We start from the raw sequence: 25182 nt of genomic DNA on the forward strand, positions 1-25182 counted from the left end.
CTGAGACCTGCAAACGTCCTTTCTTAACCTTGTACTGACTAGGCTTTCCAGAACAGCAGGTAATTTCCTGGGTTTGGCTCCCAGCAAATTACAGTTTTCTAATATAATATTTTATAAACTCTTTCAGAATTTCGTATATGTATACAATATATTCAGATCATATTAACCTTCAATTCCTTCAGCTCTTCAGAATTCACCCCCACCCCTTTCAAGCTCATGTCCTTAAAAAAAAAAAAAACCAAACCATTGAGTCTAATTTGTTCTGCCCATATATGTATGGTTGGTCTACCAGGGGCTATAGCCTTAAAACTGACTCTCATTTAACATCCATCAGTTGTCAATAGCTCCTTATCTCACAATCCCATTCCTCTCCAGGCTAGGATATTGGCTGTCTTGATCTTGGACAGGCAACTAGAGCTGCTATGAGTTAATAAATATAAGATGCATTTTTAATAAACTCGTGTTTTTGTATTTGTGATGGCTATTCTTGATGGCCAACTTGACTACATCTGGAATTAACTAAAATCTCCAGCTGGCAGCTTATATAAAGAACATGGAAGAAAGCTTCCTCTCTTTGCCTGCTTGCTCTCTCCAGCAAGCCTTCACTGGTCTTAGAGACCACTTCTTCAGGATTCCATTATATCCTGAAGACCAGTGGAAACCTCCAGCCTCATGGACTGAACAGCTACTAGTTTCTTGGACCTTCCATTGGAAGACAGCCTGGACCAGCTGGACCACAGCCTGAGCGCCATTCTAATAAATTCCCTTCATGTATATTGTAACATATATTTATTCTTTTAAGTTCTGATCCTCTAGAGAACTTTGATTAATGCAGTATTCTTACAGACTGAACTGTGGAGTTTGCTTTTAGGCTTGCTGCTCAGTAGCTTCACCCTTCACTAAATTGACATTTTAAACCATTATATAAACTGACAAACTAAAAAGGGAAAAGAGAGTTTTTCTCCATGAAAAAAAAATTGAAGATTTATAAAGTTTTGGTTAAAGACAAACTGATAAAACATTGTATTGAATTGGTATGGACAATTCTGAGACAATTGGAGGAAGAATTAAAATCCAGACAGATCTTGACTGCAAGTTTCAGATGAACTTTAAAAAATACATTGTCCTCCCTAAAACCAAGTTAAATTGGGAATGATAAATGGGTATATTTATGCAAAAGGTCCTTCAAAGAAAATGTCTGCATGGCCTTAGTCCATTTTTTCCCACTGAAGTAAAAGTTTTAAAGTAAATATCTCATTCTATGATTCCCGGCCAGAAATTATCAGACCAATTATTTGTCTTACTCACAAATAAAAACTTTACTCTCCTAGACTGAAACCTGTAAGTCCAGGTTTGAGGTAAAAAAAAGAGGTGACTTTTAAACATACTACAGTAAGTAAATAACTCATCCAGGAGAAAGAAGGGAGTGGAATAGACAGTAGACCTAGGTTAGAATTGTTTATTACTATAACTTAGGGCGGTGTTTAAATTGTCTTTTTATTGTAAGCAACACTAAGAACTCTGAACATACCAACTTATGTAACCTATGTGGTTTATGTCTGAAAATTTCTATTGTGTTCTATACAATTCCATTAAAAACACTTAATCCATTATTTTTGAGGGAAAGAACAGATGATCCTCGAGGAAGTCAGAGAGGGAGACAACTCTGGGAGGACACACACCCGAGAATATCAGGTGGTAATAAAGAAGTCTTAAAGGTGCCAGAGTTGAATACTTTGTATTTGGCTACAGGGATCCTGCAGGACACTACCAAACAGAATCTTTCAATGAAGCGGCAGGTGTTGGAACCGGACTCCCTGGGAGAAACAGGGAACAGGTTCTCTTCCTTGAAACCATTCACTCTGGTTTCTACTCCCCCATCATCCTCTGACTTAAAAACACTTGGCTTGATCTTGTGAAGTATTTTTTTTTTAATACATAGGGAAGGAACTAGATTACTGGATTTTTAGATTAACAGCAATAAAGTTATTTTTTTTTCTTAACTTCAGATTCAGATTATTTTCTAAGCCTTTGAAACATTTATGATGTTTTCAAAAGTCTGGCTAGAGAAATTCTTGTTTTCAAGACTGGAGAACACAGAGAGTGGGTCCTGCATCCCATCCATCCCCAGCTGCTCACAGCACTCACAGGTCTCCTGCAGTTTGTCTGTTAGATCCGTGAATTCTTTCTCGGTGATCTCAATCCCCATGTTTTCTAGAAACGTATCCAGTTTGTCGACATCAACAGTGGCTTCTAAGCAGAGGACAGGAAACAAATGCCTTAAAATGGAACAAGTCTAAACTGGATTGTGACGCTATACTGTTCTAGCATGTCTTTTCTGTAATGATGATCATATAGTTTATTATAATTAAAAAATCACTAGTTTCCTGACATTATTATTACTATTTTAAGATAAATACCAAGCTTCCAGTGTTGTTCAGTAAGCAGGAGAATGAAATTCCCCTCAGTTCTTATGCTGGGCACAAGCATAAGATCAAAACCATCTTAAGGAGAACTAACGTTGACTGACAGTTTGTGTAGAACAAGAATTATTTTTGTTGCACATGCCTGCAGGTGATTGGTCTCTACTTTTGACCTAAATCTTTAGGTGAGAGACTTTTCCCTTCATTTCCTTTTGTTCTAGGTAACAGAACAGTACCTCCTTGGGGCCTGAATGTGGGACTATTCAAGGAAGCCTAAACAGTTCCAACTCAGGAAAGTACTTGGAAGATGCAGACTATATATTAGCATAAGTGAGGATACAGTAAGATGTAAAAGAAGGATGCTGTATTTCACAGCACAAGCAATGGCCTAAAGGCCTTTTGATTTTGCTCCTTACCATCCATAGACAACACGCCCTTCAATAACCTTTTCTGAAAAACTTTTGCATCATCTGTAAAAGAAAAATAGATTGGAAGTCAGAGTCACAAGACAGTACACAACTTCGACTTCAGAGGAAAAGGAACTTAAAATCTTCACCTAAAGAGCATTCAGATACACACAGAGAACACACACAGCAAAACGCTTGGTTTCAGTGGTGCATGAGTAAAACTCAAACGGTAACGAGCTGTCTGAAATCCCTCTTTGTCCCGATATTATAAATGAGGAAAATGGTGTCCTTAACTGCCACTTATGAGGGTTGCAATTATAACTTCTCTGGAAGGAAATTTGATACATAAATAAAATACCTTCCATTTCACAACTAAGACTCTTGAAACTTTAGGCTGTTTGTACTGATTTATCTATAAGGGCATGACATTTTTTTTTTAAAAAGACATATTTACAGACAGGCTGCTGGAATACACATTTCCAAATGTTGACAGTAGGCACAGATTTGAGGAAGGACTGGCTATCATTTTCCCTTTGCTCATTTGCATCACTAAGGTTTTCTATGGTCAGCACACATATTAACACCATGAAAAGTTACACATGAGACAATACAAATATTACCCATCAATTAACCAATCATTTCATGCCTTAAAAGCATGAAGCACAAATCCATGAAAATACTGTGTGTTTGTCTTTGAATTAGGGGTTTGAATATACTTTGTGCCCACCTGATTTGTTTTTACTTTTATTTTCTTTAATAATGAAGACAAGAAATCCATCTTTTTGTGGCCTAGGGTGGGAGTCGGTTGGTAAGAAGGCACCTTCAAACATGAGAATCTTGAACTGAATCTTGAACCTGTGAGACAGCTTGGCTACTCTATACAGGTGAGCTCTAGACCACTGAGAGACTGAGGATAGCATCTGAGGTTGTCCTGTGGTTTCCACACACACATATGTGTCTGACACACATGCCCACTCGTGATTAAAAAAATTCAGCCTTCCTCAATATATACAAATCACCTTTTTGGTAAAGTTCATATTTTATTTCTGCAGAGCCATGCAGCCACATTATTTATCTTTTTGCCTCTCTATTCTTGTTGTTTCTTTCCCCACCTCTGCTTCCTTGCCCTCCCTCCATTCCTTCTACTCCGCCCTCCCTCCCCTTAAAAAACAAATCCAGTGAAGGGCTTTGGTAGTGCATTGATAGCTGAAAGATTTGATGATTTCTTAAAGTAAAATCTAATGAGATTTTATTTGTTATCATCACCAGGTCTTAATAGTTTTCAAATATTTTTAGTTTAGGGATTTTACATAGACAGAAAATCAAGCTACCGAGCCAGTCCAGATGCTACTCATGATGCTTACCATCCACCGGTAATGTCTTCAGCAATTTTTCTGCTTCGTCAGAGTTGAGTTTAATACCATAACTTCCCAAAATACTTTGAAGTTTATTTGTATCAACTTTCTGCCCTTTGAAAGAAAAGGAAAAATGGTTGATAGATGGGAATTTTTGTACCTGAAATGATGAAAATGCTGGCCCACCATTCATCCTCACGTTCACCTTCTCACACATTCCCAAGTAAGGCAAACATATTTCTTGATTAAAAGGGAATCATGGCCTTCTGAGTCTCTTGGCAATAAGGCCTCCCAACCCAGAAAAAAATCATGATCTAGAATGGGGCACTAGGTCAGGCCTTTCTGGTTTTCCTTGATTGCTGTAAGATGTGATTATGACTAAAGCAGCTGGACTCACTTTAATCCTCTGAAATAATATCATCATCATCTCATTGATACTTATATAGATTTGAAACAAGAGCCAATTAACCTAAACACTCACATGGTCTAGAGGTGGGTGAGGCAGCGAGTGAGAGTGGCTGTGGGGAGGTAGAGGACAAGCCTTGGCAGAAGAGGGATAGGATGGGAGGCGGGCCAAGAAACCAGAACTGGTATGAATGCTTGTACCCGTGAGTCCAGCCTGTGGGAGGCCTAGGCACAAAGATCTCAAGCCTGAGACCACCTTGAACACAGGAAGTTCAAGGTCACCCTGGGGTACATAGCAAGATTCTGTCTCAAGACAATAGAAAAAGATGGAGGGAGGCAGAGAGGGAGGGAGGCAGGGAGGGAGGGAGGCAGGGAGGGAGACAGGCAGGGAGGGAGGGAGGAAGTGAGTATAAATGCAATGCTGCCAGACCTCTCCGTTCATGAAGAGCTGATTTGAGGCCCCCACTAAAACACTAGTGACATTAAGCCTGTGTTTGTCAGAAACCACAAACAATATAATTTGCTTATTAACTATCACTATCTCTTTGTATGGCTGAAAGCTAAATCAAAGCCAAAGATGTAAGCAAAAAAATTCATTATAAATATCTTAAGAATGAACAATAATAAACTTATGATGGAATGGGGTGGGGGAGAATCTGGTCACAGCACCACGGCATCATTAAAGTAAAAACATCTTAGTGTTGTCCTACCTGTGAAGGCTTTGGCTTCATTTATCACCCTTTTTACTTCGGCTTTACTGTTTTCTGTAAGACACAACAGATCGGACAGGAAGATGACACTGACGCCGAGAACATGATGTTTAGCTAAGGAGTCAGTTTGCTCAGCTGCAAATTTGCTCAAGGGAACTTAGGTTTTTGCTGTGTCCTTCATGAGGATGAAGAGATAAAACGGAAGTCCAAATGGTAGCAAAGAACAAGCTCCTGCCTGTGATGGGACCGGCCTGACGCACACACGAGGAAATTCCAAGTACAGACTAAGATAGCCATCTACAGCAAACTAAACGGTTTGAACAGAAACCTTATTAAATTAGCTAGTATTCACAGAGAATTTTAAACTTTGAATAAAACTGTAACAATTACTGCTATTTACCAATCAAGAATACACACACATAAATGATCACACCCTAAGCCAGTGGTTCTCAACCTTCCTGATGCTGTGACCCTTTTATACAGTACCTTATGTTGTGGTCACCCCCAACCATAAAATTATTTTCATTGCTATTTCATAACTGTAATTTTGCTATTGTTATGAGCTGTAATATAGATATCTAAGATGCAAAATATCTGATATGCGATTCCCCAAAGGGTTGCAACCTACAGTTTGAGAACCACTGACCTAAACATACTTTGCAACCTGATTTAGTTTTCTGGTGTTTACAAATAGGACAGTTGAGAAAATGTCTTTACTTTTAATACTTCTTATGCATGTGTATCATGTATATTGATGGTAGTTTTACAGGTCTTAGCTAAAAATATTAATTTTAAATTTATTTTTGAAATGAAACCAAGTAAAGCAAAATTGTCTTTCATCTACAGGGAGAAAACGAACACAAAAATAAGTACTTTAAAAAGTACTCAGCATCCTTATTAATTAGAGAGATTTAAGTTAAAAGCCTTTTGGGATAGGATGACTAAATATCCACACCCTGAGAGTAGGGACTGGGGAAGTTAGCTCAGTAGTAAAGTCTTCTTCACCTAGCACAGATGTGAACCTGGTTTTGCTCCCCAGTATCAATGTCCCCGCCCCACCCCCAAACTAACACCAAAATAACACCTCCTTATCAGGAGGTGAGGATAAATAGAACTCTCCAGCATTGTGGGAATGGAATCTCCGAGTTTGGAAAACATCTGTCAACTTCTTATAAAACTGAAGACCACTACAGTATTTCCATTCTGAACCATTTACCTGAAGGAAAAGGAAGCAAACATCCACACTGTCTGTATAATGTCTGCGACAGCTTCACAAGTGATAGTCAAGTGTGTAACACCTCTCTCTCACGCCACATGCAACCTTTGAGATGGGGTTGATCCATTCCCCACCAAGAAGCTGCACCGACTGGAGTCGGGTCTTGCAGCTCCTCTGATGCTAACATTTGGTGAGAGCAGAGCTATGCGACTTTGCAGTCACGTGGTCACTAAAAGGTAACTAAAAGGATGCGATTTTTGTCTCCCTGTCTGTTAGAGTGCAGTAACGTGGCTCTCAGCCCCCATGCTGTGGGGGAAGCACAAATTACCCGATGCAGGAAAAGCCCAAGAGGCTCGGCTTGGAGAGAAGCAGAGCCTGTCCCAATCCCAATTCAATGGCTAGCACTAACTCCTGCACGTGATGGATGAACTTTAGATGGTTCCAAATCCAGCTCCAGATGTTACAGGTCATAAGAAGCCAAACCTACCCAGTCACATCCGATTCCCCACCTACTGAATTTCTAATTAGGAAAAAGCAAAGACAGTTGCCCTGTGCCACTTAGTTCTTAGAGTCATTAAGAGCACATGCTATGTGATTTTACTACATGATATAAGCAGATCTAATTTGGGGGAAAAAGGAGCATCAGTTGCTTTTGGGTTGGGGTGGAGGTAGTTTAGGATAGGGTCTGAGGAAGACTCATGTACAGTGCTGACGCTCTTCTTGATAGACGTTAAGATCGAAAGTGTGAGCATTCAGCTCAACTCAGCAACCAGGCTGTACAGGTCTGGATCAGTAATCTCATTCAATGTCATAAAAACTTCAGTTGAAATGCAGAGATTGTCGGACTCAATGAAAAACATTCCAACTATTTATAAAATTTACCCTCTGAACATATGGAAAAAGAAAAATAAAGACAGGCTTGCAAGCAGGCTAGTAGCTAGTAATGTTGGTAATACCTGACAAAGTATTCTTTTAAAAAATAGTATGTATGTATGTATGTATGAATGTATGTATGTATGCATGCATGCATGTATGTATGTATATATGAATTTATTTGAGTGCTCTGCTGCATGTACACCTGCATGCCAGAAGAGGGCATCAGATCTCTTTATAGATGGACATAAGCCACCAAGTGGTGCTGGGAATTGAACTTAGGGTCTCTGGAAGAGCAGGCAGTGAGTGCTCTTAACCTCTGAGCCATCTTTCCAGTCCCATGGACAAAGTATTCTTTAAAGCAAGATGTATCACTAGAAGTAAAGAAAAAAATGCCCAAAATTTTATAATGATAAGTGGATTGATTGACATGAAATGTGACATCCCTAGTTCACATGTACTAAAGTTGTTCAGACAAATATAAGGAAAGTACATGCACAGCATGAAGCTCGGACAGCATGTGTTGGAGATCCATTGCACGGGCAGCAAAACCACTGCAGTTCACATCACATAGTCTTAGTCTGTGCCAAGGCGTTTCTGACAGCTTTCATTGCTGCTGTGGCGAGTGGTGCCTATGCCTATGGTCGGTGCAGAGCACCCTCTGTGCACAGAACCAAGGCTGCCCCTTGGTGAAACTAGCTCCACAAGGCATGCTCAGAATACCCCAGGCTTGTTATGTGTGAGTCTGAATTCTTACTTGGCCTTCAGAAATCTTTTGCTATCACTATTTTTTTTTTTTTGCAACCCCCACATTCATTTACATTCCCTCTAATAGGGTCATGACCCACAGTTAGGAAGCTGTGCTTCCAATTGTCTACCACGGATTTTCTCCCTCCACGGTACACACATCAAAGTAAGAGATGAGCACGTGAGCACCGAGCTAGGAGGCTGCTTGCAGAATGGGTTTACTTCAGCTAGACTAAGGGAATAAACACTGAGGCCATCCGCTCAGAAGCTGGCCCAAGGAGGGGATTGAAATTTGAGTATCAGCAATCTCTCTACCTTTCAGGAGAAAAGATTGAGGCCAGATGTCCTGGTGCACACCTTTAATCCCAGCACTGGGAGGCAGAGGCAGGTGGATCTCTGTAAGTTCCAGGATAGCCTGGTCTACACAGTGACTCTATCTCAAAAACAAAATGGAAAAAAGAGTAAAAATGAGCTAGGTTAGAGGAAGTGGGGTTCATGTCAGGGAGCACTTAAGATCCTTTAAAATGTGCTTGAGGCTGGCCAGAGAGAGGGTGTGCTCTTCCTTTGGGCCCAAGTTTTCAGAATGCCTTTTTGATGCCAAGTAAGTACATATTAAAATAAGCTTTTATGATTAGCTTTTTTTCTGAGAGCTCGCTAATAGTCAAAATTCTCACCGTCAAATTTCAGGTTTCTTTTGAGATCGTCAGACTCCTTTTGAGTGAGATTCAGCCCCATGTTTCCCAGAAGTGTGTCCATTCTACTGGAATCGACCTTCCCTCCTTGTGAAAGAAAGACAAACAAAAGTCAGTGTCTCTCAAGTGTGGAGAAAACTTATAATTCCCGAGGATTACAGCCTGTTTTTTCATTAAAAAAAACCTGAGAACAGTTCCTGGCAAAAATCTAACAGAGAGCTAGAGCTTGTCCACCTAATGGTTGTGAATTGTGAAAAGCTGGGGGTGATGAAGTTACAGCATGGTGACGATCTGCCCATTGTTTCTAATTAATTTTGCTGTGCTTTTGTTGTACTTATAATTAACTTTTAGTATATTAAGGATGCTGGGATTTAAGTCCCATTAGGAAGCATCTTACTTAGAATTTTACTCACTTTTGAGTAAGTGAAAATATCAGTGGTAGTCAGATGGCGTGTGGATCCGTCAGAGACTGTGGTCCTGGCGTGTGATGGTGGGTCTCCCCGTCCAGCTTCCCAGGGGACTCATTACTCTTCTGTCCCTCCACTTTCACCTTTCACGGAGACTTCATAAATACTTTTACTCTTTCACTTTTGGCATGCATGTCAGATTAATAGCCTCTGCCACTGATTCAGTTAACTCAAGGTATGAAAATTCTCCCTATTTTGTTTGTTTGTTTGTTTGTTTGTTTTTTGTTGTTTTTTGTTTTGTTTTGTTTTTTCCAGACAGGGTTTCTCTGTGTAGCCCTGGCTGTCCTGGAACTCACTCTGTAGACCAGGCTGGCCTCGAACTCAGAAATCCGCCTGCCTCTGCCTCCCAAGTGCTGGGATTAAAGGTGTGCACCACCACTGGCCCGGCTTATTATTATTATTTTTTTAATCACTGTGAAACCTAGATTTTTATATTTCTTCCTCTGTCAAAGCCTGAAAAAAAAACTGCATGAGGGCATAGACAATCTTTCCAAGTTACACAGAAAGAAATTACTGGGTGAATGTAGTTGGATATAACAATATGTGTATAAAATATGTAGTATAATATATATTATAAAATATAGTATGGCTATACATGGTAATCTGAGTATTAGGTGGAGTATTCATGGTTTAATCACAAGGAAATGGAATAGATGACAAGCAGAGTGGTCTCAGAGTCATCTCGTTTGACTCTGTGCCCCTCTTACCTTTAAGGGTCGTCAGACCATCCAGCAACCTTCGCAGAAAGACCTTTCCATCTGTAGGAAAAAGAACATGTTCAGATCACAGGAGGGCAACACCGAGCTTCAAAACCCAATCATTTTAGAAAGGCTTTCTTTGTAAAGTGCTCAGGGCTTTTCTGATTTACCAATAATGAAACTGTGTGGACTGTGTGGAATGTTCTAACTTTATTGGCACGCCACAACACATATTGGTTTTTCTTTTGTGGTACTTTTTCAGTTTCTTAGTAGACCACCCTCTACCTTCCTTTTTTCTCACATACTGTTGGCTAAGTATCAGATGGTTCAGTGGAATAAAAATAAAAATACAACCTAAGTTATACAATAGTATAATTATCTAATAGTGTATAGTGTATGTATATAATAGTGCAATTATCAGTTTCTTTTTTAAAAAATTTATTTATTTATTCTATGTATATGAGTATACTGTTGCTGTCTTCAGACACACCAGAAGAGGGCATCAGATCCCATTACAGATGGTTGTGAGCCACCATGTGGTTGCTGGGAATTGAACTCAGGACCTCTGGAAGAGCAGTCAGTGCTCTTAATCTCTGAGCCATCGTTCCAGCCCCAATGATCAGTTTTCTAACTAAGGATTAAAAATCATTAATATTCTTTTAAGGCATATAGATTAGTATCCCTTATCCAGCTGTCTGGAAACCAAAGTCCTGTGGCCTTTTCTTGATTTGGGGATACTTCAGTATACACAGTGAGATGCCTCGAGGATGGATTCAAATTTAAAAGTAAAACTTATATTTTTATTTAGCTTATATTCCTAGGCTGAGAGTAGTTTTATATAATATTTTCAGCTGTCTAAAATTTGACTATGATCTATCATATGAAATCACATGGACTTGTCCATTTGTGGAAGCACTGTGGCACTCAGACAGTTTTGTGTATCAGGTTTTGGATGTTTGTATGGGACTGGCCAGGCTGTAGGATTATTTAAGGCTATATAACATAGGTCACTTGTTATTATTTGGCAAGCAAGCAGACAGACATTTATAGACATTTCCACAGTTTAACAATAAACCTCTCTTGTGGGCTACATTTTGGTCAAAGTACTTACCATCAACTGGCACACTGTTTATGAGTTTAGAGAGCTCTGAGTCTGACAGCTCTATGCCCATGTCTTCGAGAACTTTATCCACATTAGTGACATCAACTTCGTTTCCTACAAATAAAAACCCACACACCTTTGGTCACTTGATCTTTGACAAAGGAGCCAAAACCATCCAGTGGAAAAAGGACAGCATTTTCAACAAATGGTGCTAGTTCAACTGGAGGTCAGCATGCAAAAAAATGTAAATCAATACATTCTTATCTCCTTGTACAAAGCTCAAGTCCAAGTGGTTCAAGGACCTCCACATAAAACCAGATACACTGAAACTAATAGAAGAGAAAGTGGGGAAGAGCCTCGAGCTCATGGGCACAGGGGAAAATTTCCTGAACACCAATGGCTTATGCTCTAAGATCAAATGGGACATCATAAATTTAAAAGCTTTTCTAAGGTGAAGGACACTGTCAATAGGATTAAACAGCAACCAACAGATTGGGAAAAAATCTTTACTATCCCTACATCCGATAGAGGACTAATATCCAATATATACAAAGAACTCAAGAAGTTAGACTCCAGAGAACCAAATAACCCTATTAATAACCCTATTACCTCTGGGGTACAGAGCTAAACAAAGAATTCTCAACTGAGGAAACTTGAATGCACCTAAAGAAATGTTCAACATCCTTAGTCATCAGGGAAATGCAAACCAAAACAACCCTGAGATTCCACCTTACACCAGTCAGAATGGCTAAGATCAAAAACTCAGGTGATAGCAGATGCTGGTGAGGATGTAGAGAAAGAAGAAGATTCCTCCATTGCTGGTGGGATTGCAAGCTGATACAACCATTCTGGAAATCAGTCTTGCAGTTCCTCAGAAAATTGAAAATAGTTCTATCTGAGGACGCAGCTATACCACTCCTGGGCATATATCCAAAAGATGCTCTAACATATAACAAGGACACATGGTCCATATGTTCATAGCAGCCTTATTTATAATAGCCAGAAGCTAGAAAGAACCCAGGTGTCCCTCAACAGAGGAGTGGTTACAGAAAATGTGGTACATTTGCACTATGTAGTACTACTCAGTTATTAAAAACAACGACTTTATGAAATTCACAGGCAGATGGATGGAACTTGAAAATATCATCCTGAGTGAGATAACTCAGTCACAAAAGAACACACATTGTATGCACTCACTGATAAGTGGACATTAGGCAAAAAGCTCAGAATACCCATGATACAACTCATAGATAATATGAAAGCCAAGAAGAAAGAAGACCACACCAAAGTATGGATGCTACATTCCTACTCAGAAGGGGGAAGTAGAGGATCTGGGAGGGAGAGAGGAGGGGGAGGGGAAAAGGGGGCCAGTTCAGATAGGGGAGGAGATGGGAGAGAAGTACAGAGGGTCAGGATTTTGAAAGGAGGTGTGTAGAAGTGGGGAAGGGAGAACTGGGGGATTCCCAGGACCCAACAAGGAGGACATTAGCTGAAATAATTAACAAAGGGAAGATAGAACTTGTAGAGACCAAATCCAGTGGATAGGCACAGTCCCTGGTTGAGGGATGGGGCCATCCAACCACCTCAAAAATATTAATCCAGAATTCCTCCTGTCAAAAGGAAATGCAGAGACAAAGAGTGGAGCAGAGACTGAAGGAAAGGCCATCCAGAGACTGCCCCACCTAGGGATTCATCCCATCTGCAGACATCAAACCCAGACACTATTGCTAATGCCAAGAAGCACTTGCTGACAGGACCCTGGTATAGCTCTCCCCTGTGATGCTCTGCCAGAGTCTGACCAATACAGATGCGGATACTTGCAGCCAACCATTGGATTGAGCACAGGGACCCCAGTGGAGAAGTTAGGGCAAGGACTGAAGATGCAGAAGGGGGTTGCAACCCCATAGGAAAAACAATATCAACCAACCAGACCCCCCATAGCTCCCGGGGACTAAACCACCAACCAAAGAGTACCGCGTGGAGGGACCCATGGCTCCAACTGGATATGTAGCAGAGGATGGCCTTGTCGAGCATCACTGGGAGGAGAGCCCCTCCAACCTGTGGAGGCTCAATGACCCAGGGGAGGTGAAAGCTAGGGAGCTGAGGCAGGAGTGAATGGGTGGGTGGGTGGGGAGCACCCTCATAGAGGCAGGGGTGGGAGGAGGGGATAGGGGGCTTGTGGAGGGGAAACTGGGAAGGGGAATAACATTTGAAATGTAAATAAATAAAATAACCAATAAAAAAATGAAAAAAAAATGGTAACACATGAAAGAACTATTTAATTATTACAGATGACATGAGATCTTGCACTCAATGCATAATAAAGGTAGGTAAGTCTTATCTGGGCACGTCTAGTTCTGGCAGAAATGGAAGCATTGGCTGCGACTCTGGTAACAAAGACAAGAATAGCAAAGTATTTCTAAATAGATTGTCATAATTTCTGCTTGCGAGAGTTTTCCAGCACGTAAGACAACTTTATCTTTTTATTGTTATTATTATACTTGGAGATATTTGTTTTACTAAATGTATTTGAATGATTTATAAAAATTCTTCATAAGATTATAGGGCTTGCTAAAAGTATGAACCTATATAGAGCTGTCAAAATATTGGCAAGCCAAAGTTAAGGTGTAAGAAATTGGACCAAAGCCATTTCACATATTAACAGCATGATCTGAATATACCTGTTAGTCTCTTGCAAGTGGATGTACAGTATAGCAAAACTTATGGGTTGCAACAAAAGGAGGCTGGAGGGAAATTTATAGCAATAAATATCTACATTAAGAAAGAAGAAAGATTCCAGAACATGGTATCTAACATGTATTTTGGGTGACTAGTAACTCTCCAGATACGAAAAGCCACTATTAGACTATGTATTATAAATAATGACTCATATAAGTGATAATTGTAAAAAATGTATATTTCTGAATGTGTTTTGAACTTTTAAAGTTAGTAGAATGCATACTTGTTCTTTATACCATCATAGTCAGTGTAAGTACCAGACACACGGACCTACATAATAGAAGGCTTTATAATAGTAGATGATGTTTAATCATGAATATGAGTATGGCATCAGACATGGTCAAACTGTTGGGTTAATAGTTTTCTCTTTCTTTAGTAAAACATACTGACAGATGAACATTCGTGGACTTTCTGTAACAAGTGGGCCCCTTGCTAGGGACCCCACATGCTTCTGTACAAATATGAGTTGCATGAGTATCACAAATAAATTGTGTTTGTCTCCCCCCCCCAAAAGAAGAAAGATTTCAAATAAACAATCTAATGTTATATCTCAAGGAACTAAAAAAAAAAAAAAAAAAGAAGAAGAAACAAAACACAACCTTAGCAGAAGAAAATAAATATCATAAAGAAACAAATATATCATAAAGAAAATCAACATAAAATTCAATAAAATTAAAAACTGTTGAAATGGGATGTTGGGATAATTTCTGTGCACTGTGTATACATTGTCTTTGTATTATTCAAATGTTGATTTCTGCACCAGCAGGGAGTTGAGTACAGGCTAGACTTTGGCATTGTTATTTTTATTGGATCATCACCGGCTTTAGCATTTTGTAAACATATACTGCCCTCCCCTTCTGATGGGTTTAATAAAGAGCTGACATCCTATAGCGGAGGCAGGAGAGAAAAGGTGAGACTTCTGGGCAGAGATAGAAACTATGGGAAGAATTGAGAGCTGAGGGATTTACTAGCAGACACGGGAAGAGGTTGGATGGACTGGGACTTAGTGAGAGGTAATGGGCTACTTGGCAAACATGGACCAGAATAAATGGGTTAATTAAGTTATATAAGCTATTTGGGAAGTAGCCTACGCTATAGTGTCTAAGCTTTCACAGATATTAATAAGCCTCATTAGTGGGAGCTGGTGGGTCAAGACAGTCTGACAATAATGAGGGAAGATGACGACTTAGGAATATCCACTCATCCTATTTTTTCACGAACCAAACAAAACATCGAGTGTATGGATTTAGGGAGAGTTAAGTGGTGTGGAAAAGGCCTAGTGTACAAGAGTAAATAGTGGACAGAGACTAGGGGTTGCAACAAAAGGAGGCTAGAAAAAAGGACTAGCCTTGTAAAACAAACAATAGTTATTTGGGAAGGGGAGAGAGACACAGTCCTAAAATCTTGGGAAAGAATAAATTTCATGGACAGAAGAGATGAATAAATGAGAATTAATCAGATATATTCAACCCCAGTGACCAGCAAATCTTTAAGATGAACAAAAGAGAAACAGAAAAACAAAGAGTAACACCAACCAACCACAAAAGAATACTCAATAAAATCACAGGAATTAGCAGAAGCTTCTCAACAGTACTTATCTTAGCTGTGAACAGACACCATGACCAAGGCAACCCCTATAAGGACAATATTTAATTGGGGCTGGCTTACAGGTTCAGAGGTTCAGTCCATTATCACCAATATGGGAACATGGCAGCATGGAGGTAGGCATGGTACAGGAGGAGCTGAGAGTACTGTCTTCCAGGCAGCTAGGACGAAAGTGTAAATGTCTACACCCACAGTGGCACACCTACTCCAACAGGACACACCTTCTAATAGTGCCACTCCCTGGGCTGAGCATATACAAACCATCATAGTACCCTAGATGTAAGTGCTCTTAAGTCTTTGATTAAAAGATGCAACGAGTTTGAATGGCCAGCAGTATAAGAGCAGTAACTTTCTGGAAGAAGCACATTCTAGGTAATGATACAGCCTGAAATGTATTAAATGATGGGTTCTAAAAGCAACACTCATACCTGACACAGACTTCAAGCCAAAATTAGAAAAAAAAAAAGTTTACCATATTTTAATAATCCACCAAGAAGATACAATGGTAGTAAGTATATTATGGATTTCATAAAGGAAATAATACTGATATAGGGACCAACAGTCAGTATACAATAATACTGGAGGAGTTTAATACCTCATTATCATCAATAAATAGATCATCCAGACAAACATCTATCACCACATTGGAAGATAGGATGAACAAATGAAGATCAGGCAGATACTAATAAAATAAAGAAAAAAAACCCAAAACAAAATAAAACAAAACAACAATAAAATAATACATGGACAATGGAGCAAATAGTTGGTTCTTTGAAAAAGTAAACAAGATTTAAAAACGCTAATTCAACTTGACCAAAACATATAGAGAAAAAAAGGTCCAAATTAATAAAATTAGGGATAAAATAGATATATAACAAAACCACTACTGGACTCTTGATAATCATTAGGGAATATTGAGAAGAACTGCAGCGGAGTAAGTGGGAAAATTTAGGACAGGGGGAGTTTCTAGGTGCATATGATAGACCAAAGTTGAGCTGTGAATATAAATAACCCATGTAGATCAACAGAGAGCAAGCAATGCGGCTAAAGCAGTCAGTTTCCTTACAAGAAAACTCCACAAGGATTGACCACAAGGATTCGCTCCTGAGCTCAGTCGGATCCTTAAAGAAGGACCAGCATAATGAATCCTTAAACTACCCTAGAAAATAAAAATAAAATAAAAACCACCTGGGAAAATAAAACTGAACATTTCTAAGCTCACCTCATGAATACAATTATACACTGATTCTCATACCAGAAAAAAATGTGATAATGCTAACATCAAAAAGAAAGTTATATACCAATTTCCTTGATGAACAGATATAAAATCCTCTATGCAATACTTTCAATAACACAGTAAAAGATCATATACCGTATTCAAGTTTATTTAATTCCAGGGGTGCTGGGATGGTTCAACATACATGTGCTGCAGAACATACTATGGCATATATATAGAATACGGGCAGACATCATGTGGTCAGCTAAATAGATGCAGATAAAAACCTTTGATAAAATTCGGCATTCCTTTCAGAATCTTATATTAGCCTCAACATCAAGCACCCACATATAAATGTCATTATATATGAACATTTATAACAAAAACAAGGCAGTGAATAAGGAAACCATAGAAGGCTCCAGAAGATGGAAAGAGCTCCCACATGTATAGATTAGCAGCACTGATGTCACTGGAGTGGCCCTATCACTAAAAGTGATGTACAGATTCCTATTAAAATCATTAGTTTTTCACAGAAAACTAGAAAAAAATCTTAAAATTCATATAGATAAGCCAAAGACCCCAGATACCAGAGCATTCTTGAGTAAAAATAGCAATGCAGGAGATATCTTAATCTGATCTGAAACTACTACAGAGGCATAATCAGATAAAACAGCCTGGCAGTGACACAAACAGATGGGTGGCGAGCGGACTGGAGCAAAAGACCCAAATCACTAACTTAAGACATGCTGTACAAAGTATAGTAAGATGTTTAGATTACAGAAGGGGAGGAAGTCTTTGTCAGATACTCATCCTGGAGGTTATTAGTATACAGAATTTAAGAAGAGCTTAAATATCAGCAGACCAGACAACCTAGTTAATAAATATGCAGCTAGGCAGAGCAGGTATCTTTTTTACAGTTGCATTCTGAGGTAATTTAATTGCACAGAAAGTTGAAATCACAAGCCTTCCAGTTTTCCAGAGTGACATACCTGTCCGCTTACCTATTCACCATAGTCAAGTTACACAATCAGCTCAGGAGCACCAACATGTGATGGAGAAAATGGGTGTTTACTTCCGCCATAGAGAATAACATTGTGTTACTTGTGGGAACATGAATGGAACTGGGGATCCTTAGTGAACTGAGTGTCACAAAGGCCAGTGTCTCTTATTTTCTCTTCCATGTGAAGTAGACGGGAGGGTTGGAAGGCTGATAGGACAGCTGTACTCAGGGAATCAGGGCAGCTGCAGTTGCCTCCCCAAGACCAAACCAGTCAACATTCCAGCATGCAGGCAGGAGCCATGAGCCTCCACTCCTAGCTGAGGAACTTCTGATAGCTTCTGGGTGCTGGGGAAGGGAGAGTCAACTTCTTTAAGGGTGAGACCCCTGGGAGGTCTACTGTACTCAGATGCATGGCTCTATTCCCTCAAGTATACAGGCAGCACGAATAGAGGTTGTCAAGTTGGGAGGAATTAAATAATGGGAGGAGTGATGGGTATCAAACTATATATGTATCAAACTATATTGTATACACGTATGGAGTTCCATAAGAACTAAAAACATGCAAAAAGAGAACAAATTGAGGAAACTCTGGCCTTTTCTAGGCCTGGTGTGCTATCAATTTTTTTCTTTTACTTTGACTTAAGTGATCTTAAAACACAAATTACTCTCTCACTGAAGCACACATTTTTTTCACTTGAAAATTTACTTTTAATAAATATTTTAAGTCGTAAAATTCAAAACACAGACACAGAGAACAAAGAAATATAAGAACTGCAAAATAACAAAAGTTATACAAAAAACAACAAAAACAAAACAAGAGAGAGCACTGTTGGCTAGTGAAATAATATTTAGTTATCTGCACATTCTCTGAAAAGATGTACATTAGGGGTCTGCAATATTCCTGTATCCTAGAGTCAGATTTTTTTTGAGCAAAACAGAAATTAGCCACCCTTGATCCCTAACGCAGTCTTGCTGAAAGTCCTCAGAACTATCTTACCCTCTTCTCTCTAAACTTCCACCACATAGTCTATCATTGCAATGCCACTTCGACTCATGATTTTTCCTACAGTCATATTTCAGAGATAGAGAGGATCCAGATTCTGACAAGAATCAGACTTGTATAAGCTATGGAACCAAATGTGGAAGCCAGTTGCAGTTTAGAAGTGACACCAGAATAGATTGTAAGTCTGGTCAGTGGAACATCATTCCTCTGTATGGACAGATAATTGCAGGTCGCTTTGTTTCCTAGTGAAGCATACATTTTTACTTCAGATTTTAAAAGGCCCAAGCTCTCTCTTAAAATCATTACATCTTAAAATATTATATATTTTTTGTATAAGATTGAATATATATTTATTATTAATCATTTTACTTGTTTACATTTCAAATGATGTCCCCCTTCCCAGTTACCCCTCCACAACCCCCCATCCCCTCTATCCTCTCCCCCCTCCCCTTTGCCTCTATGAGGGTGCTCCTCACCCACTCCCACCTCACCCCTCTAGCATCCCCCTACGCTGAGGCATCAAACCTCCGTAGGGCCAGGGGCCTCCCCTCCTACAGATGAAGATTGAGTGTATTTTTATTACTTGGTATTCTCTCAAAAATGTCTAGTTCAAGAATAAAATCCTTTTACTACAAAAGAAATTACAGACACGCCCCTTTGCTGACTTTCCACTTACCTGTAATAGATTCTATTTTATCCATCAGTTTTCTCACGTCAATTTGCTTTTGTCCTGATTAGTTAAGCAGAGGGGAACAAAAATATACATTCAGAAAACTGTACATCTCTGGAGATCCTTTATAGCTGAGATTAACTGTGTACCAAATAACCAACAAAATAAATCTAACTAAATTGAAAACCGACATTTAATAGTAGACAATAAATAAAGATACTCTAAAAATGTTTTAACGAAAGGCAAATTGTGAAGTAAACTTATTTCACACAATTCAAGTTATAACTCTAGCTGTGATCCTTAGTGAAGGGCCTGTAGCCAACTCAAACTGGCAAACATGGCTCTGACAAGCCTTGCTCCTTTCTCTCATCCCCTCTCTCCTGCTGAAACTGTCAGATTACATCCTAAAGTTAGCCACCAAGGTCCATTCCCTTATTTGTCCACATCCTCCTCCTGAGACTATCAAGGCCCAGCTATCTAAGTATTGAAGTCCAGCAATCAAAAGCCCCTTCTGGCTCACCTAATTAACATACTCAATTAAAATAAAACACCTCATCCTAACACAGGCTTTCCTCTTGTACCTCTATAAACTGACATTTGCCCATGGGCCAGGTCGGTCTCCTCTCACTCCAGAGCCACCCTTTGTCCTCTAGGACAAATGCTCCTCCTCTCTCTCCCTTGTTCCCTTCCCCTTCTCTCTCATCCTCTCTTTCCTGTTCTTGTCTCCTATTTCCTGCTGTCCCTCTAGGGCAAATAAATATCCTTTGTGCTAAGGACTTGGTCTGGGGGGTCTGAGCCAATGCTTTCCCCTTAATTTAGTACAAAAGTTAATAAATATTGACTTCTGCAAGTGTTGGCTTGTGACTTTCTGGCAAAATTCTACTTTTTTTTTTTTTTTGCATAGTACCCACTGGAACTTTGAAACAAAAAAGTAATATTTTTATTCTTCAATTATTTATAAAAGTATGTCGTGGACATATTTTAAGTGGCTTTGCTTAGAACAGAGCAGTTTTCCACCTTTACTTCTGGAAGTCATGGCTTTTTCAGTATTTGCAAAGACTGTTATTTTGTATCATCACGTGCTTACAGAAGGGAAGAGGCTGATGCTAAGCAGGACTGTTTGGTAGAAAGAAGCAAGGATGACTCCAGTGGTCAATTTACTGACTGCTGGAGCCAGCTGCTTGGTATGAGGCTAGCCATGAGCTCACTGTATCATTTGTATCCATTTTAAGTTAAAATAATCAAGTTAAAAGTGTAATACACACTTTGTATAAAAATTTAAAAAGTATACAAGTATATGAGGAATAGGTGCTTCTCCTTTCCCTTCTTCTCACGCCAGCCGCCAGAGTCCTTTAGTAACAAGTAGTGAGTAGTGAGTTAGTGAACCCCCTCTTAGACTGCTCATGGGTCTAAAATGGATGCTATGTGTATGCTTACTTTTAAGAGTTGTTATTATCATTACTAATAATAACTAAGAATCTAATAATAACCAATTATTAATAATAACAAGCATACTATTGTTAATAATCATTAATAATATTAATCAAATCATTACTAACTGTTAATTAATTGAGTTATTATTAATCAATATCAATAATTTATCAGTGGCAATATTATTAATTATTTATAGTAACTAATAATTACTAATAATAACTAATAGTCAGTTGATGCCATGGGGCTTCCTCTGTCCTTTTCACCCTATTGGCCCCAGAAGCAAGCTGCTGCTGTGGCTGGCTTTTTTGTGGTGCTGTAGATCCAAGCTCAGGGATTCATGTTTGCCCAGCATGCTCTTTACTCACTGAGCCATATCTATAGCCCTAGGACTGTTTTTTTTTTTTTTTTTTTTTAAATTTTAATTTTTGGGCTGGTGAGATGGTTCAGTGGTTAAGAGCACTGACTGCTCTTCCAGAGGTTCTGAGTTCAAATCCGAGCAACCACATGGTGGCTCACGACCATCTGTAATGAGATCTGATGCCCTCTTCTGGTGTGTCTGAAGACAGCTACAGTGTCCTTATACATAATAAATACATATTTAAAAAAAGATTTTTTTTACTGTTTTATATCTATGAGTGTTTTTTCCAGCATGCATATATGTGGACCACATGCATGCCTGGTGCCTGCATAGGCTGTAAGAGGGTGTTGAACCCCCTAGAATTGAAGTTATGGATGGCTGTGAGGAGCCATGCGGGTGTTTGGAATTGAACCTGGGACCTCCCTGAGAGCTACAGGTGCTCAAGACTACTGTGCTACTTCTCCATCCCTCCATTTTTGTTTTCTGAGAAAGGGAAGCCAAATGCAGCCCAGCCTGACCTGGAACTCACAGTTCTCCACCTGGAAACAAGTTCCTAGGTTCTGTGGTTACAGGTGTGCAGCATCACACTCAATTAATGCACTGTTAAAGATTAGCAGTATAATGTTGCTTTGTAATTTATCTGTTACAGTGACAAAAGTTAAAAATAGAAATGGACTAGAAAGGAAGAGAGGTTGGATGGGAGGGAGAGCAATTTCAAAACCCATGAATGGTAGAATGAAGAACGGTGGAACAAATTGGATACATTGTATCACTATCTGTGAGATAGGGGTCAGTCAGAAAAATCAGGCTGCAGATGCTGTTTCTCTAAAGCCAAACAATAACTGTTACTCCATCACTGGCATTCAACCCTACTCTGGGATGCAGAGAGAGAAAAACTGAAGGATTGTAATTTAAAAAAATTATCTATCCATCTAATCATTCTAATATACCTACCTACCTACCTATCTATCCTATCTAATCTACCTATCTTATCTAATCTATCCATCTGTCTATCTATTGTTAGCATGTCTGCTGGTACTGTGCTTGTACCATGGTGTACATGTGGAAGTCACAGACAACTGTGGGATTTATTCTCTCCTTCTTCTTTGTGGGTCCCAGAGGCTGAACTTACGTCCTCAGCGTTAGGGACAAGCGCCTTTACCCACTGAGCCATCATGCCTGCTCAGATTATGGGTTTTAAATGAATAAAAAAATGACATTTCTCATTTGTTTCATTAGAAGTTCTTCTGAAAGCTATTAAAAATCTCTTTTGGGCTAAAAGTGAATTGAACCTCCAAGCAGTCATAGTTAATCCTGCAAGCTCAGCTTCTATTTAAGGGCAGACTTCTTGTAGCACTCACCGTCTTTCAGAGCATCCTTCACCTGCTCAAACTCCTCTTCTGTGAGCCTGATGTTGAGGGCTTCTAAAGCAGCACCCAGATTATACACATCAACCTTCCCTTCTGGTGAAGCAGAAAGAAGGCAAAGAGAGTGGAGTGGTTCTTAAGTGTTCTAAAGTGCACACATGTTATGATGTTTAACTAACATACTTTACTACTTAACGTGTGTTGAAAAAGATAATGTTTCCATAGTCTAGTGTAAGTGCCAATATTTAAAAACAAAAGAACAAAACTATATATAAAAGGTCTTAAAAAATCCAATCCAAAAGGTTAACAGCAGGGTTACATTTTTAATCTATTTATTAAAAGTATCTACACATGAGAATGTGAGCAAGGGTAGAGGTTATGTAAGAGTGGCAATCACTAAAGTTCACACACAGAAAGATTTGTTTCCTAAATTGTTTCAGATTATTTTTCTGGTTATCTTTCCCCCTCTTTCCTTTCTGGTGTCTTCTTCCTCTTCCTCTTCTTTTTCTAAGAAACCCCACTCAAGGTTCAAGAGTTATTTATTTAGTGTGTGTGTGTGTGTGTGTGTGTGTGTGTGGTGTGTGTATGTGTGTGAATGTGCCTGTGCTTGTATGTCTGTGTATCACCCACATAGACATGTTTACTATGGTGTGCAAGTGGAGGTCAGAGGACAATGTATGGAAGCCACTTCCCTCTTTCCATTATGTGTTTTCTGGACCTTGAACTAAGGTTGTTAGGCTTGGCAGCAGATACCTTTACCCGCCACTGAGACATCTTGCTGGTCTCCTTTTGTCTTATATTTTCTTTCTTTCACTTACCCCCAGACTTCTTTTGTTCTGAGACAGAGTATTTCTATGTAATCTGGACTGCCTGGAACTCAATGTATAATCCAGGCTGACATTAAACTTCCAGTGCCGGGATCATCACCATAAGCGATGTTAAGTGGTGGTTACCACTGCTTTCTTTATACATTTCCATTCATATAACCTTTTTGTCAGGAAAGTTTGTAAAACACAAGGCAGCAGAAAGCTTCCTTGTCAAATACAAACTATTATCAGGAAAAAATATTCTCCAAGAAGCAGAATAAGTCTTTACATTGTACTAATGCAAATTCAATGGCAGAGGGTAGTTCAAATCCTTGTCCCTACTCACGTTTATTATTCTTCACATTTTTCAGCAATTTGTTTTGAAACACCTTCCCATCATCTGTAAAGAGAGGCAGAATTCAGCTCTCTAGAACACTGACATGGAGCATCATCAAAGCATTACAAATTACATGACTGTAACAGGATGCAGTTTAATGAGGTGCCATCAATATTGGCCTTTCAAAGTCACACTACACTAACTTGAAATGCAAATACTTTTCATTCTCATAAGCATATCTATTGTTTGGCTTTATAGTCATTTAAGAATTTCATTCTTCCATGCTGCAATACAATAAAATATATAGGGGCTAGAGAGATGGCTCAGTGGTTAAGAGCACTAGCTATTATTCTTCCAGAGGACCCAGGTTCAATTCCCAGCACCCACATGGCAGCTCACAACTGTCTGCAACTCCAGGTCCAGAGGATCTGACACTCTCACACAGACATACATGCAGGGAAAACACCAAAGCACCTAAAAGAAAAGTAAATTATTTAAAAAAGATATATAAAACACACTGCCTTTTGAGTCTGTTGCTGCTCTAGTCTTCGAGCAACAGTGTGTTAATGACTCTCAAATGGTGTCTGAGGAGGTAATGACAATTAATGACAATTTACTATCAAGTCAAAAGTGCCTTTGCAGTAACTTACGGAATTTTTGTAAAGATTCACTGAGCCAAGGTCCCTGGAAGGTAACAGCTACTTCGAATGAGACATGTGGCATGACTTATATGGGAGGAGACATGTAGCATGACTTACCGTCAGTGGGCAGTGTTTTCAGGAGTTTCCTCAGTTCATTGTCTGAAAGCTCAATCCCCATATTTTTAAGTTTACTTTTTAGGTCATTGGGGTCAATTTTTTCTCCTTTAAAAAGATGGATATTTGTAAATAAAATATTAGGAAATAATCAAATTATTTTTAATCACCTACTAATGTGCTTCAGCTGTCAATCTCCTAATACAAGTATGAAAGAGAAAGAGATATGAAATCTTCCAATAAAAATATTTTTGTCGCCGGGCAGTGGTGACACATGCCTTTAATCCCAGCACTTGGGAGGCAGAGGCAGGTGGATTTCTGAGTTTGAGGCCAGCCTAGTCTACAGAGTGAGTTCCAGGACAGTCAGGGCTACACAGAGAAACCCTGTCTCGAAAAACCAAAAAAAAAAAAAAAAATTTTTTTTTTTGTCATGAGTTTAAGACAAAATCTATTTCTTAGTATTTGTAGGTCACATGACTCTACCAATGGAAATGGCACCAGAGAACACAGAATGACTAGATAATTTTTTCTTTAGGACAATAATAGCTTGTGCATAATAAAATGCACGATTAAAAATATGATATATCTCCCCTAATTTGTTAGGACTTTATATTGTTTGTAAGATGTTATTTACACCCTTCAAAATGCTTAATTCTCTTATTAACTATCTAGTTCTGACATTGGTAAACAAGGATACCAGTTTATTGAAAAAAAGTAGTAAAGAAAGTAGGGCATTATCAAAAAAATAGGCATTTTTTTGCTTTACTTTATAAAATAAGTAAATAAATCTGTGGGCC

General features: G+C 39.0%; 1 protein-coding gene across 1 annotated transcript in view; it reads right to left on the reverse strand.

The window, feature by feature from the left end:
- Efcab3 (EF-hand calcium binding domain 3) overlaps positions 1–25182 on the reverse strand; it is a 428239-nt gene that overhangs the window by 123720 nt on the left and 279337 nt on the right. Inside the window, 11 exon segments of the mRNA XM_076935627.1 lie at positions 2149–2253; positions 2840–2893; positions 4195–4299; positions 5301–5354; positions 8811–8915; positions 10003–10053; positions 11105–11209; positions 19335–19388; positions 22482–22583; positions 23640–23693; positions 24389–24493. Of these exon segments, the coding sequence (XP_076791742.1) occupies positions 2149–2253; positions 2840–2893; positions 4195–4299; positions 5301–5354; positions 8811–8915; positions 10003–10053; positions 11105–11209; positions 19335–19388; positions 22482–22583; positions 23640–23693; positions 24389–24493 (894 nt within the window).

Source organism: Arvicanthis niloticus, chromosome 6, assembly GCF_011762505.2.
Source record: "Arvicanthis niloticus isolate mArvNil1 chromosome 6, mArvNil1.pat.X, whole genome shotgun sequence".
Taxonomy (NCBI): Eukaryota; Metazoa; Chordata; class Mammalia; order Rodentia; family Muridae; genus Arvicanthis; species Arvicanthis niloticus.